Genomic DNA, 15,397 nt, shown 5'->3' with positions numbered 1-15,397 from the left:
GAAAAAAAGGAAAGAAAAAAAATATTAAATATATATATATATTTTTTTAAAGTTTAATTTCAAGTAACTTTTTTCTAATTCTGTTAAATAACAATAGTTTATTGTAATAATAACGACTATACTATTATAGTGTATAAAAAAATCATTTAAAAACAAATTTTTTTTCAATAAGTATATAATATAAAATAGGAAAAATGAAAATAAGTGCTCTTTTAAAATACTAACGTCCAACGGATATTTTTTATACTATGAAAAATTATAAAGTTATTGTATTTAGTTTAATATTAATAATGTAAATGAATAATATGATTTAAATGATAAAAAATAGAAAGTATTGTTAATTTTTATAATTATAAACATTAATAGTAATAAATAACAGAAATTAGAAAATAAAAGAAAGTGTTATTCATTATATTATTTCTACCTTAAATCGAAAAAAAATTCACTAAGTTTTGTTGGATTTAGAGTAAAAAATTATTTTTAAAAAAATTCGAAATTGCTAAGATTAAAAAAAAATTGACCGCCATATTGGATCCGCCATTTTGAATTGTTAAAATCCGACTTCAAATCCGTAATCAAAAACCCCAAAAACCTCTCAAATAACAAGTTTCAAGCGAATTCTGAAACTTTTTAAAAAATGCGACCGCCATATTGGATCCAACATTTTGAAATTTCGAGAAGTAACGTTAAATTCGTAATCTTTGACATAAAAAACCCCCCGTAACATATTTCAAGAAAATAATGCTTTTTATAAAAATCGTCCGCCATTTTAGATCCGCTATTTAGAATTTTCAAAAACTAACAACAAATTCGAAATCAGCGACCCCAAAAACCCCTGAGTAACAAGTTTCAAGTGAATTCTAAGACTTTTTAAAAAATTTGATCGCCATATTGGATCCGCCATTTTGAATTTTGGAAAACTAACATTGAATTCGTAATCTTTGACCATAAAAATCCCCGAGTAACAAATTTCAAGTGGTTTTTAAGATTTTCTAAAAATTCGACCGCCATATTGAATCTGGCATTTATTAGTTTTAAAATCCGACCTCAAATTCGTTATCTGTGACCCCAAAAACCCCCGAGCAACAAATTTCAAGACAATTTTAACACTTCTTATAAAAATCATTCGCCATATTGGATCCGCCATTTTGAATTTTCAAAAACTAACATCAAATTCGAAATCAGCGACCCCGAGAACTCCCGAGTAACAAATTACAAGCAAATTCTAACGCTTTTTAAAAAAATCGTCCGCCATGTTGGATCCGCCATTTTGAATTTTTTAAATCTGACTTCGAATTCGTATTTGGGTTCAATAAATACGATTTGGGTAAAAATAAGTACAAAGTTTAGAAAATTTTTAAATCCACTTTAAATTTTGTTACTCGAGTGTTACTCGGTCAATGGTTGCAAATTTAAAGTGGAATTTAAAAAAATCCAAAATGGCTGATGAATGATTAAACAGCTGTAAAATACACTTACAATTTGTAGGAGTTTTCGGATTAAGATTTTTTTATTGTTTATTTGTAGAGCCAATTTATACGATTTTGGCCATAAAAGTACAACATTCAAAATTGTGGATCCAATATGGCCGACGAATTTCTGAAAAAAATAATAATTTGTTTGAAAATTCGTTTGTAAAACAAATTGCAGTCAGATTTTACAAATTCAAAAAGGCGGATCCAATATGGAGGGCAAAATTTTAAAAATATTATAATTCGCTTGAAATTTGTTACTCGGGGGTTTTCGGGGTCGTTGATTACGAATCTGGAGTCGGATTTTAAATATTCAAAATGGCGGATCCAATATGGCTGTCCAATTCATAAAAAATCTTAGAATTTGTTTGAAATTTGTTACTCAGGGGTTTTTGGGGTCAGAGATTATGAATTTGATGTTAGTTTTGGAAAAATTCAAAATGGCAAATCCAATATGGCGGTCGAATTTTTTTAAAAATCTTAAAAACCGCTTAAAATTTGTTACTCGGGGGTTTTTGGGGTCAGAGATTACGAATTTGATGTTAGTTTTTAAAAATTCAAAATGGCGGATCCAATATGGCGGTTGAATTTTTTTGAAAATCTTAAAAATCGCTTAAAATTTGTTACTCGGGGGTTTTCGGGGTCGCTTATTATGAATTTGATGTTAGTTTTTGAAAATTCAAAATGTCGGATTTTTGTGCCGTAATACAGTACAAATTTTATTAATGTTTTAATTTTTAAATTACGTTAACATTCGTATATATATGAATATTCAATTTTATTGTTGTTACATTTTTAAAAAAAATCTCTTATTTTTTAAAAAAGCTTTGTTTTTTTCCAAAAAAAATTTTTCTGAACCTATTTAAAAAAAAAAATTGTTGTCGCAGTTATTTTCTCAGAAAAAAAACTTTTCCTTTCACCTATTTAAAAAAAACTATTTTTTCGTATGTATTTAAAAAAAAAAAAAAAAAAAAAAATGTATACAATTATTTTTTGCACTTTAACGGAAACGATAGATTTTCCACTATAAAGCTATGTGAGCGCGTGAGATTAGACGTATATCAAACGGTGTGCTGTAAAAGTAGTGGGGATCTTGCAATATTCAAGCGCTGTGGTAAAAAGAGGGGCACGACTTATAAACACTTGAATCATCAAAAAATTGTGTTTTCAATGTAAAATGAGCGTAACAAAAGTGCAAGAAATATGTCCATACACTGGACCTCCCACTCCACCAGGTAAGTTGTTTATAAACAATTTTTTCATTATTGAATAAAATATTTTTAAAAAAATTTCATAAATTTAATATTTTGAAAAAATTTCTTTCCAGAAAATTTGTAAATAATTTTTTTCTTTTAGATTTACAATAGTTATTTCGAAATTAATAACAATAATAATTTAAAAAAAAAAATACATAGAAAATATACAATTGTTATTTCGAAATTAATAACAATAATAATTAAAAAAAAAATACATAGAAAATAAAAATAAAAAAAGTAAATAATAATAATAATAATAATAATAATACCAATAATAACAAAAGTAATAATAATGTTAATAATAATAATTAAAATAATTAATAAATTAATATTAATAAAAATAAATTTTAATAAAGTGTACGAAATACAAAAAAAAAAATTTAAAAGAATGTTTTTAAGCGAAAATTTTTTTATGTAAGAACAGCAGAAAGATAATAATTTCCGTTTTTTAACAAAATAATAATTTTTAATAATAATACTTTTTTATTGAAAAAAGAAAATTAGTTTTTTAAAGTTGTTTTAAAAATTCCATTTGTAAAATATTTTATTACTATTTTGTGAATGTAAAAATTTTTGTTTATTTTTTTCCACTACATATATTTTATCTTCATTTCTTTTTGCATTTAAAGTTTTGTAACTGTGTTTTTTTTCTTTTCGTCTAATTTTATCTATTCAAAACGTAAACAATAAAGTTTTTCACTAAATAATTATTTACATAATTTTAAGTGTACACTGAATATTTTTGTTTTGTTTATTAAAAAATTTTCAAAAATTAAAAAATTCTTTTAAATTATATTTTATTTCAACTGAGAGGCAATACAATTTTTTGTTAATAATCGCCAGTAGAAAATATGTTTATAAGATTTTTATCATTCCTCTGATAATAATGATGAAGAGGAAAAATATTTTCTACATAATATTTAGTTTATGTTTTTTTTTTTCATATTTCATAGAAATATGTTTTTTAATTTTTTAATTTAATTCATAAATAGCTAAAAATGAATGAAAATAAATTATAATATTAATTTAAATAATAATAAAATTTTGATAAATAAATTATAATATTTTTTTTTAATTTTAATTAATTTTTAAATATTTTTTTCTATAACTTTTTCATTCTCAAATTTTTTAATTAATATAGTTATTAGTTTATTATTTATTATTATTAGTTTATTTAGTTTTTTATTATTATTTGTTAATTAATTTTCTAATTAATTTTTATTAATTATTCTTGATAATTAATTTTCTTTTTTAATATTTATTTTTAAATTTATACACTTTCTGTTAATTTTTCATTTGAAAATATTTACATTTTTATAATTAAATTTATAAAAATTTTAAAAACAAAATTTTTTTATTATTTAAATATTGTTTTTTTTAAATTAAAAAATTTTTTTTAAAATTATTTTCGATAATTACAATTTTTTTGGTTTTTTCTTAATAATTATTACTTTTTAAAGAAAAAGAATAATAGAAATTAAAATAAAAAAATTGTTTTGAAAATAAAAAAAAAATTCTGTTATTTTTGTTTAAAAAACAAATTTTTCAAAAACTGAAAAATTTTTGTCTAAAATTCATTGTCTGACGTTTCAAACATTTTTTTTTCTCACAATCGTTTATCCGATTGTAAAATAGATAATTGCTTATGGACCGTGTGGTTACGTAGACGAAAACATGAAAATTATTAAGTATTACCCTTGAAATTCACGGTCAGGAAAGTCCCGCGAATAATAATCTATTGACTTTTATTCATTTTCTTTATAATTGATATAAATTTGTAAACTATAAAACTTTCCAAGTAATTGACTCGATTTAATGCCATTTAAAATCTTCCGCAAAAAAAAAAAGAAAAGAAAAGAGTCTGATAAGCAAATAAATTATTTATCGGAGTGTTAATTAGTTAATGTAATAGTTAATGAACTAATTATGTTAATAATTTACAATAATTTTAAACAAATTAATCACAGTTAATGACTCAATAATTATTAATTATAATAATAATTTTTTTTTTTTTTTTGCTTAGGAACTTTTGGAAAATCTGCCTAATTATTTTAAACAAATAATTTAATTTCAAATGCATTAATTAATTAGATAATTAATCATTAATCGATTAAATATTTAATGAATTAAAAAATTAAAGAACTCGATTTGTTACTTTAATGAGTTATGTAAATCACTAATTATCTAATTGAATACCTGATTATATAATTAATTGTCTAGATAATTAATTATTATCTAATTATTTACCTACTTAGTTAATTAATTAATATCTAAATAATTACCTAGTTATATGATTAGTGAGGTATGTAGTAAGTTAATTAGATTAATTAGCTTAATTAAATAATTAATTTATTAAGTATCTAATTAATCAGCTAAATAAATAATTACTTAACTCAATAATAAGCTAATTAATTATAGAAATTGGATAATTAATATCTTTATTATTTACTAAATTATATAAATAATTATTTAATTTTATAATTAATTACCTCATTAGTTTAATATTATTTATCGTATTAAAAGTAAATTAATTAATTTTGTATTTGTATTTAATTTTTGTTTTCTTAAACAATAATTATAAAAACATTTTTTGTTTCTTTTTTTTTCTTTAAAGAAAATAATATTATGTTAAACACGACTTATTTTCCAGGAATTATTATATGAAAAATAATTATAACTATTAGAATAGAATTTCATTGGAAAAATAATTTTTGTAAATATTAACAAAGAGAAAAAGAAAAAAAAAAGTTTTTCGGTTTTATGAACTGTGGAAAATTGTTTAAAGCCCTTGAAATATAATTTTCTAGATTTCTCTAGGAAATTGATAATTGGGTCACTATTACAGGGACTAAATGTATAATTATACCATTTACTTAAAATCAAAATACCAACTGTTATAATTAATATTAATTATAGAAAAAAATGTAATAATTGTAATTTTTTTAATCTAACGTGTAATTTGTTTTTCATTTTTGTATTTAATAACCGGAACAAAAGTTACATATTATTAATTTTGAGATTTTTTTTTATAAATAAATTTTTGTTAGTTTATTACTTCAAATAAAATTAATTTGTTAGATAAATAAACAAATAAACGAAGAAAATAATCAAATAAAATAAACAAATAAATAAATAAATAATAGAAAGAAAATAAAATAAACGAATTTTAATAAATTAACAAAAACATAAATAAACAAAATATTATAATTAAACAAAATGTAAACAAATAAATTGACATCCGAAAATTAAGTAAATAAATATGAATTAAACAATTTAATAAAATAAATAAATAAACTAAAATTAAACGAACAAATAATGAAAAAATAAACAAGTGAAGTAATAAATTAACAATAATACAAATTGTCTGAAAATAAATAAATTAGTAAACAAATAAATTTAATAGTAAAAATACAAATAAACAAAAAGTAAATTAATTACTAAGAAATTAATCATTTAAAAAAGAAATCAATAAACTAAAACTATATAAATAAGTAAATAAACAAATGAAATAAACAAATTAGTTAACAATTAATTAATTAATTAATTAATTAATTTATTTATTTACAAAATAATTTATAAAAATACAAATAAACAATAAATAAAGAAACAAGAATCAAATAATTTTACGAAATAAACAAATTAACTAAAATTTAATAAATAAATAAGTAAATAAACAATTAACAAATATAGAAATGAATAAATTAATAAAATTAAAATACAATTAAACAAATGGCAAATAAATAAGAAAAAAAAATTTAACAAAAGCAAAAACTTAAATTCAATTAAACAAATTAATAAATATTTTAATAATCAATAAACAAATTAATTAATTAACAATAAGAGAAATCGTATAAAAACAAAAAAAAAACAAATAAATAAACAATAAAGTAGACAAATTAATAAATTAATAAAAATAGGTATACAAATAAGCAAAAAATAAATAAACTAATTAATTAATATGAAATTAAACAAAAAATAATAAATAAGTAAAAGTTGCTCAATTAATTAAAAAGAAAATATTAAAAAAAAAAATTACCAAAAAACAATTAATTATTTTTAATAAAAATTTTATTATTATTTAATTGTGAATATTTGTTCATGCAAAATTAATGAATTTTTCCTTATCAGTATCGAAGAAAAGTGCTGAATAAGGTAAAACAATTGTAATTTTTACTTAAAAGAAGAGAAAAAAAATTCTAATTTCCGGAAATTCACATCCTGTTGTATTTCCGTATTTATTTATAATATTTATTTCCATTTTTTTTTATTTACAAACGCGGAATGTAATGAATTTTTAATGCATTCTTCTGAAGACAAAAAAAAAAAGAATTCCGATAATATTAAAGAAAAAAAAAAAATATAAGAAACTTGACAGTGTGAAAAAAAATTGATAAATAAATAATTAATTAAAAAAACCAAAAGCAAAAAAAAATTGATAACAAAATAAAAAGAAAAAGAATTTTCTAAATTTAAAAATAAATTATTAATTAACAAATAAAAGTCGATAAAATGATGATTTAAATAAAGATTCTTTTTTATATGAGAGATTATAAAAAAAAAGTTTTTAATTGTACCTAATTGCAATTATAATAGTAAAAAAGTAAAAAAAAATATGTCACTCTCGTATATCATAAAATAAAAATTGTTTCTCGACATATACAATATTGTATAAAATTTATAATAATGGGTAAATTAATTTATTATTCCAATACGCGTTACTTAGAACTAGGAAATGTTTATGGCCAGTTTTACTTATCTATAATTTCTTTTGTTTTTTCTGATAATAATATAAGAAATAAATGGTTAATACAATAACTGCGTGTATGTATAGTAGTAAATAGTTATAAAAATATTTTTCTACGTACTATTACCGAGTAAATAATGCATTGTCATTATTTTTTAAAAAAGGTTATTTTAATTTGAGATCTGATTTTATGAATCGTCTGGTACTGAAATTATTTGAAATAAATTAAAACTGTACTATAGAGGGACTACAAGAATTATTTTCGAAATTCCTTTGCTTAATGAGAATTTTTATACTTAATTATACAGTAAAATATTTTATATTTATTAAAATTATTATTATTATTCATTTTGTAGTACTTTGAGTAAGTTGAAATATTTCAAGTGGTACTATTTTCATGTACTGAACATTTTTTCAGTAATTTTGTTAATGATTTCGGTAGTTTAGCCACTGATCTTTTTAATTTTTCGGTACTGATATAAAAGTGACTAATTTTTGCCAGTACTACAAGTGTACTACACTTCCTAAACAAATATATTGCTTCTTAGTGTTTAATAGTACCAGATAATTTAAAAAACCAGTTTTTTCATTATTCATGATGGTTTTGAACCTTTGTAGTACCTTGTAGTACTCGGAAAATTAGCGTCAAAAAATTAAAACTTTGTACCCTTTTAGTACCGGCCAATTTCACTTAAAATAGTTTCAGTACCACAAAATTCGAAAAATCAAAGTACTTAAATAATAATAAAGCTTTTCCCCTTTGTAGTACCGTTCAGAGTTATTTAAAATTGTTTCAGTACCACAAAATTCGAAAGATCAGTTACTAAAATAATAATAACTCTTTCTACCCTTGTAGTACCGTCCAAAGTTACGTAAAATCTTTTCAGTACCGAATAATTCGAAATGTGAGGTTTTAAACTATCGTTAGCAACCCTAAAATTTAGATATAGTCTCCATTTACTTTAAATAGTACTATTTAAAAATTTTTAAAACAGAAAATGAAGTACTTTTATACTCGAAAAATATAAGTCTACTTAATTTCGAAAAAGTGTATTAAACGTGCAGATAACAAAATTCGTACCCTTGTAGTACTGGTCAATTTTACTTAAAACTGTTTCAGTACCAGATAATTCGAAAGAATAACTTTTAAACTATCGATTGCAATTTCAAAAACAAGGTAAAGTCTCCATTCACTCAATATAGTACCACTTGAATATTTTTCATACACGAGATAATTAAGAGTAGTTACGAAATTTTTATATATAAATGAAAAAAAATTAGTAAAGAATGTCTCGATATGAAAATCAAGGTCAAAGATGAAGAATAAAGTAGATTGCTGGCGTTCGGCGTTCTCTTGTTTTGCAAACAGTAGTTTCATTTTTTCAGTCATTCGGATAATTTCGTGTAAAAAAAAGAAAACAAATTAAAACAAAAAAGAAATTAAAAAACACAAAAAATAAAAAAAAATAAGAAAAAAAATAAATAAATAAAAAAAAATAAAAAAAAAATAAAAAAATAAATAAAAAAATAAAATAAAAATAAAACAAAAAATGGAGAACGAAAATACTTATCTTTTAAGTAGTTCAACTAATTTTTCAGTATCAGGTGGTTTGGGAAAACGTCATCTTCAAGTTTTCCTGTTATTCCTGGGAATGACTATCTCCTATGGACTACGAGTCAGTATGTCAGTTGCGATTGTTGCCATGACTGATAATTCAACAATCGACTCCAATTTCGAGGTAAGGGAAACAATTTATTTTCAAAAAAAAAATTAAATTAAAAAAATTTTTTCTTTCTAGATTTTCAAATGGGACTCGTCGATAAAGTCGATGGTATTGAGTTCATTTTTTTGGGGTTATACAGTAACGCAAATACCGGCAGGTTATGTGGCGGGAATATGGAGCGCTCAACGATTAGTTTCAATAGGAATATTTTTCTGTGGATTACTAACACTTTTAATTCCAATTGTCAGTTCACATGGCGGTTGGATTGCTGCCTGTATATGCCGAGTAGGAATGGGTCTCTGTCAAGGTTGTCTTTTGCCCTCGACGCAAACTCTACTCGCAAAATGGGTGCCACCCAATGAGAGAGCACGATTAGGTGAGTAGAAAATGAGAAAAATAAAATTTTTATTGTAGAAACGGCATGAAAATCATTGCGCGCGCATCAAATTTTACCAACTGCGCCCAACCCTGCTGACAAAAATTTTATTGTAGAAGTACCTTAAAGAATTATTAAAAAAGTCATTTTCTCACCTTGAAAATATATTTGAATTTATATATATATAACAATATTTAATACAAGGCTCGAAGTAAGTCCGTAAATCCTGAAAAAGTCCGTAACTTTGCTTCAAGTCAGTAAAAGTCCGTTTTTTTTTGGAAAAAGGTCCGTAAAGTTCGTAATTTGATTGAGAAGAGACGAAAAGTTCGTAAATTGTACGATATAATTTGGAGAATTTTAGAGAAATTACAAATGATTGCAGAAATTCAATTATTTTTAAAAGTAATAATAAAATTCTTCGCAAAAATTCAATTATGTTCAAAAATTTTTTTAAATTTTCGTCAAAATTTCAATTATCTTTAAAAATATTAAAATTCTTCTTCGAAATTCAATTATTTTCAAAAAATCTAAAAAACATTGTCAACATTTCAATTATCTTTATAAATAAATAGCAAAATTCTTTGACAAAATTTAATTATTTTCAAAAATTTTATTAAAATTCATTAAAAAATTTCAATTATTTTCATAATTAACAATATTTATCACACGAATTCAATTATTTTTTTTAAAGTAACGAAATTCAATTATATTTTCAAAAATTTTAATAAAATCCATTGCAAAATTTGAATTATTTTTAAATTTCTTCGCATTCATTCAACTATTTTCATAATATTAATAAAATTTTTACCGGTATTCAATTATTTTCGTAAATAGTAAAATTCTTTTTAGGAATTCAATTATTTTCAATAGAATTTAAATTTTTAATCGAATTCCTCGAAAAAATTCTTAAAAATTTTATTAAAATTCGTCCAAAAAATTTAATTATTTAGAAATTTGTTGATAAAATTTTTAATGGGAATTGAATTCCAAGAAACATTCAATTATTCAATAAATTATTTTTTTGCATTTTATTTGTATTTAAATAATTGAATTCTGGTAGAATTTTCTCATAAACATTGATTTAAAAATAGATTTCAGTTAAAATATTAGATTTTAATATGTAATTGAATTCTTTCGAAGAATTTCATTAAAATTTTTAAAATAATTGAATTTTATTGAGACATTTTTTTTTTAAATTGTCTTAAAAATAATTGAATTTCTACCAAAAAAGTTTTGTTTTTTATCAAAACTTTTTAAAATGTTTGAATTTCTGATAGAATTCTGTAATTTTTAAAAATAATTGAATTCTTGCGAAGAATTTTATTAAGAATTTTGAAAAATAATTGAATCTCTGCAAAGATTTTTATTATTTTACGAAAATATTTTTAATTCTTTTGCGAAAAATTTTATTAAAATTTCTGAAAGTAATTGAAAATCTGCTAAGAATTTTGTTATTTTTAATTTATGCCAAGAATTTTATTAAAATTTTTAAAAATAAAAATTCAATTCCTGTTAATTTTTTACAAGAATTTAATTATTTTTGAAAATTTTAATAAAATTCTTCGCAAGAATTCAATTATTTTCATAAAAATAATAAAATTCAATGCAGAATTTCAATTATTTTATTTATTTTTAATACAATTTTAATCGAATTTTGTCGAAAAATGTAATTATTCATAAAAATTTTATTAAAATTCGTTGATTGAATTCAATTATTTGAAAATTTGTTGATAACGATTTTTTAATGGGAATTGGATTTTAAGAAACGTTCAATTCTTCAATAAATTATTTATTTGTATTTTTATATTTAATTTTGTATTTAAATAATTGAATTCTAGTAGAATTTTCTAATAAAAATTGATTTTCATTTCATAAAAATGAATTTCAGTTAAAATTTTAGATAATAATTGAATATTAAAAGCAATATAGCGTGAATTTGAAAAAATAATTGAATTTTGTAATTAATTTTTTTTAAAAAGTTTAATTGCAGATTTTTTTTTGAAATTATTTAAAGTTTATATTTTCTAATATTTATTTAATTGAAGAATTTACGAATAATTGAATGTTCGTAAAAATTGAATATTGTAAAGAAATGAATTTGAAAATTGTCAAAGAACTTTTTCGAAAATTTAAAAAAAATAATCGAAGAATTTTAGTTTTAAATTCTTAAAAATAATAATTGAATTGATAATGATTTTAATTATTATAAATTATTTTTATTAATTTTTATTAATAAGTATTATTAATTATTATAAAACATGAAGAAATGGATGACTTTCGAGTCGAAAACTCGGAGTTATCGATTTCTTCATGTTTTATAGAATTATGAAAAATTGAATTTCTAGTTTTAAGTAAAATGTTCTCTTATTTGATTCGGCCTGATTCTATTTTTGTCAGTTGGTCCGTAAATGGTCCGTAATTTTTAATTTTTGGTCCGTAAAGTCTATATTTTTAAATACTTTCACTGCTTCGAGCCCTGTTAATATGAGAATTCATAATTATTTTTAAAAGTAATAAATTTTTTCTTGGAAATTCAATTATTTTATTTTTAGTCGTATAAAAAGTCATTGAAAACACTTTAAAAATTATCTTTTTCTTTCATTAAATTTATCTTTTCAGGTACCTTTGCCTATGCAGGGGGACAATTTGGTACAGTCGTGACGATGCCAATTTCCGGTTTTTTGGCTGGTTCCTCGATAGGTTGGCCAAGTATTTTCTATATATTTGGTTTAATTGCATTAATATGGTCGATTGCTTTCTATTATATGGGCTTCGACAGTCCAGTTCTGCATCCAAGTATTTCGCAAAGTGAAAAATTGTACATTCAAGGCAGTTTGGGCGAAATGACGGAGAAAACAAAACTCGACGTAAGTGATAAATTCAATAATAGTAGGTTGGGTATTTTTTATATTTAGGTCACGAAAAATGATAATTTCTAAAATTTCAAATTTTTACTATATTTTTATGAAATTTAGCTCAATTATTTTTGGGCTCTTCAAAAATACCCTATATACCTTTTTTTTGGCTCGACCCTTTGGTAAAAAACTACCTTTATCTATAATGTACGAAAAATTCTTAAAATTCAACATTTTTATTTTTTTTTTCATGAAGTCAAAGGGCAAAACGGATTAACAAAAATCTTTTAAAAATTTTATTTACCAATTTTTCATTTTTAGAAATCGGAGACACCATGGAAGCAGATATTTACTTCGATACCAATGTGGGCATTGATCATAGTACACTGTGGACAAAATTGGGGTTATTGGATGCTCCTAACCGAAATGCCAAGTTACATGAAAAATATTTTGAAATTCAACATAGAAGAGGTAATTATATGCAAATTTCGATTATCACCACCTGAATTTTTTATTTATTTATTTATTTATATACAATACATCCCCGAAGGTTCTTGCGGAATAAAAAATTAAAGTAATTATTTTTAACATTGTAATCTACAAAAATATAGTTCTCAATGGAACTAATGAATACAACTTGAAGATAATTTATATATTATAAACTTGACCCTTAACACGATGAAAGGAAAATTTCATTATATTTCATTGTGAAAGAAGGGGTCAATTTGTATACAATATGATTCTATATCTGTAATTGTAATTGTATATTATCAAATTATGTTTGAAGAGTGATAATTCAATTTATGTCGTGTTTGAATTTATAGACTTTTGGGTATAAGTAGATAACTATTGGTTCAATAATCCATTGCTTAAGTGCGCAGGTGATAATTATATCATTACGGGAGATATTTTTTTAATTCCCTGTTTATCAAATCTGATATGGAATCAAATAATATAGTTAGTTACGATTCAGAACGTTTTTTATATTATCTTTTATTGGGATTTTTTTGGTGCACCTGAAGGAAGGTTGCCATACTTGATGTAGATGATTAGGAATAATATATGCTAACTTTGGTCTGAAAATTCCGAAGTCGAATGTACTTTTTTGGAAATCAGGAAAAGATAAGAAGTAGAATGCAAGTATCTTTTTCACCACTATCTGAAATCTAATCGTTTCTATAAGTTCATAGACTGAATTACATGAATTTGAGAATTTATGAGAGGTGCTGACAAGATTAGTGAATACAGACACTAGACACGGTGGGAAATTGGGTAATTGACGACTTGGTGACGTAATTGATAATATTGTTGAGAAAACACGAGTGATGGTTATTTTGATATCTGTTTGTTATCATGATTCTCTTTTTGATTGGTATAATAAAGAGAAAACTGTGATCGTATAGAGGACCACTTCTTAAAGATGAAAATTTTAGACTTGTACGGAGCACCCACTTCTTAATTTGAGACTTATAATACTGACGACTACATCTTATGACTACATTTTCTTAACTAACTTGTTGTTGATGGTTTAGCTCTTTTTATACTAGAAACTAGAGATTTGTCCACTAAGCCATGTATTTTTGAAAACTGTCCACTAAGTCATGTATTTTTGAAAATCGTCCACAAAGCCATCTTCCTTTCTAAAATCCATTGCTGTAAGAACACTTGTATTGATTTTTTTGTTATTTATAAATTATAATTTGTTCACAACTCTCACCCTAGCAAAAAAGTATTTGTAGCACTACTCCTAAGAAATAAAATCCTTCGTCTCTTCCTCAGAGTGGCGTAACGTCTGCACTTCCATACTTGGCCATGTGGCTCCTAAGCTTCCCAGCGAGTTGGCTCTCGGATTTTGCATTAAAGAAAGGAGCGAGTATTGGAACGACACGAAAAGTCTCCAATACAATTGCCCATTGGGGTCCTGGCTTAGCACTATTGGGCCTATGCTTTGTACCAACTGATCTCAATAATAAAACAATACCTGTACTGATTCTCGTCATATCAGTGGGACTCAATGCCGGTTCACTATGCGGCTTTCAAATAAATCACATTGATCTCAGTCCAAATTATGCCGGAACAATGATGTCAATTACAAATTGCATTGCATCTGTAATTGCCATTATTGCACCGATAATCGTTGGGGAGATTGTTCGCGATGAGGTAAGTCTTTCATAGTTAAATCTCTAAAATAATCTAATAAACCAGTTATCATACACGACATATATAGTTTTTATTATATGAATAGAATATTTTGGTGCAAGTTGGATTTTGTTAGGGTACTACAATTATTAACTATTTCTAAATTTTTTAATTTCAGACTGATCAACATTCATGGCACATTGTATTTTACATATCGACATTTATCTACTTTGCGGGCAATTTAATATTCATTATTTTTGGAAGAGCGGAAATTCAATGGTGGAACGATCCAATTGAGGTGAAAGCAAGAAAGGAAATAAAAAGACAAAATAATATGGAGATGAATGAAAAAAAAATTGAGAAATAATCGCCACCCTTCTCCCTATCCTCTCGATTTTTGAAAATTTGAATTTGAATTGCAATTGAGATTCTGGAAAGTACAACAGACGTAGTCTTCTGCGCAGTTGGGAACTTTAAAGAAGGACACAATGTTGGTTCTGCTTTTCAGGTCCTCAGTTTGTAAAAAAAATTTCTTTAGTTATATTTTGATGAAAATTGCATTGTATCAATGCCGGAATATTTATTCTCTCTGTACATATTTACCAAATTGTTATTAAATTCTGTTGTTTTTTAAGAATTCTTGTGTCTAAATTTTTATGGCAATAGTAATTATTATTATTATTATTATTATTATTATTATTATTATTATTATTATTATTATTATTATTATTATTATTATTATTATTATAATTCATGATAGACTTGGAATTTATTTAGTCAACAAGTGGACTCGATGTGTTAATGGCGGAGCAGAGGATTAACTTTCGGTAC

The 15,397-nt window shown here is 23.1% G+C and overlaps 1 protein-coding gene across 2 annotated transcripts; it reads left to right on the top strand.

Moving 5' to 3' along the window:
* The first annotated feature begins 2,553 nt into the window (after window positions 1-2,553).
* Window positions 2,554-15,203, top strand: LOC122503933 (putative inorganic phosphate cotransporter). Of its 2 annotated transcripts, none has more exons than XM_043614708.1 (7): window positions 2,554-2,707; window positions 9,072-9,211; window positions 9,272-9,572; window positions 12,192-12,439; window positions 12,749-12,898; window positions 14,207-14,587; window positions 14,745-15,203. In XM_043614708.1, the coding sequence occupies exons 1-7, from the start codon at window positions 2,650-2,652 to the stop codon at window positions 14,931-14,933; spliced, it is 1,467 nt and encodes a 488-aa protein (XP_043470643.1). In that variant the 5' UTR covers window positions 2,554-2,649; the 3' UTR covers window positions 14,934-15,203. The 2 variants fall into 2 exon arrangements, with proteins under 2 accessions (XP_043470643.1, XP_043470644.1); XM_043614709.1 differs by having other exon boundaries at window positions 2,636-2,707; window positions 9,055-9,211.
* Window positions 15,204-15,397: the final 194 nt, after the last annotated feature.

Source organism: Leptopilina heterotoma, unplaced genomic scaffold (assembly GCF_015476425.1).
Source record: "Leptopilina heterotoma isolate Lh14 unplaced genomic scaffold, ASM1547642v1 Lhet_275, whole genome shotgun sequence".
NCBI lineage: Eukaryota > Metazoa > Arthropoda > Insecta > Hymenoptera > Figitidae > Leptopilina > Leptopilina heterotoma.
Note: the sequence above shows the minus strand (reverse complement) of the source record. Positions and strands in the feature narration are given on the sequence as shown.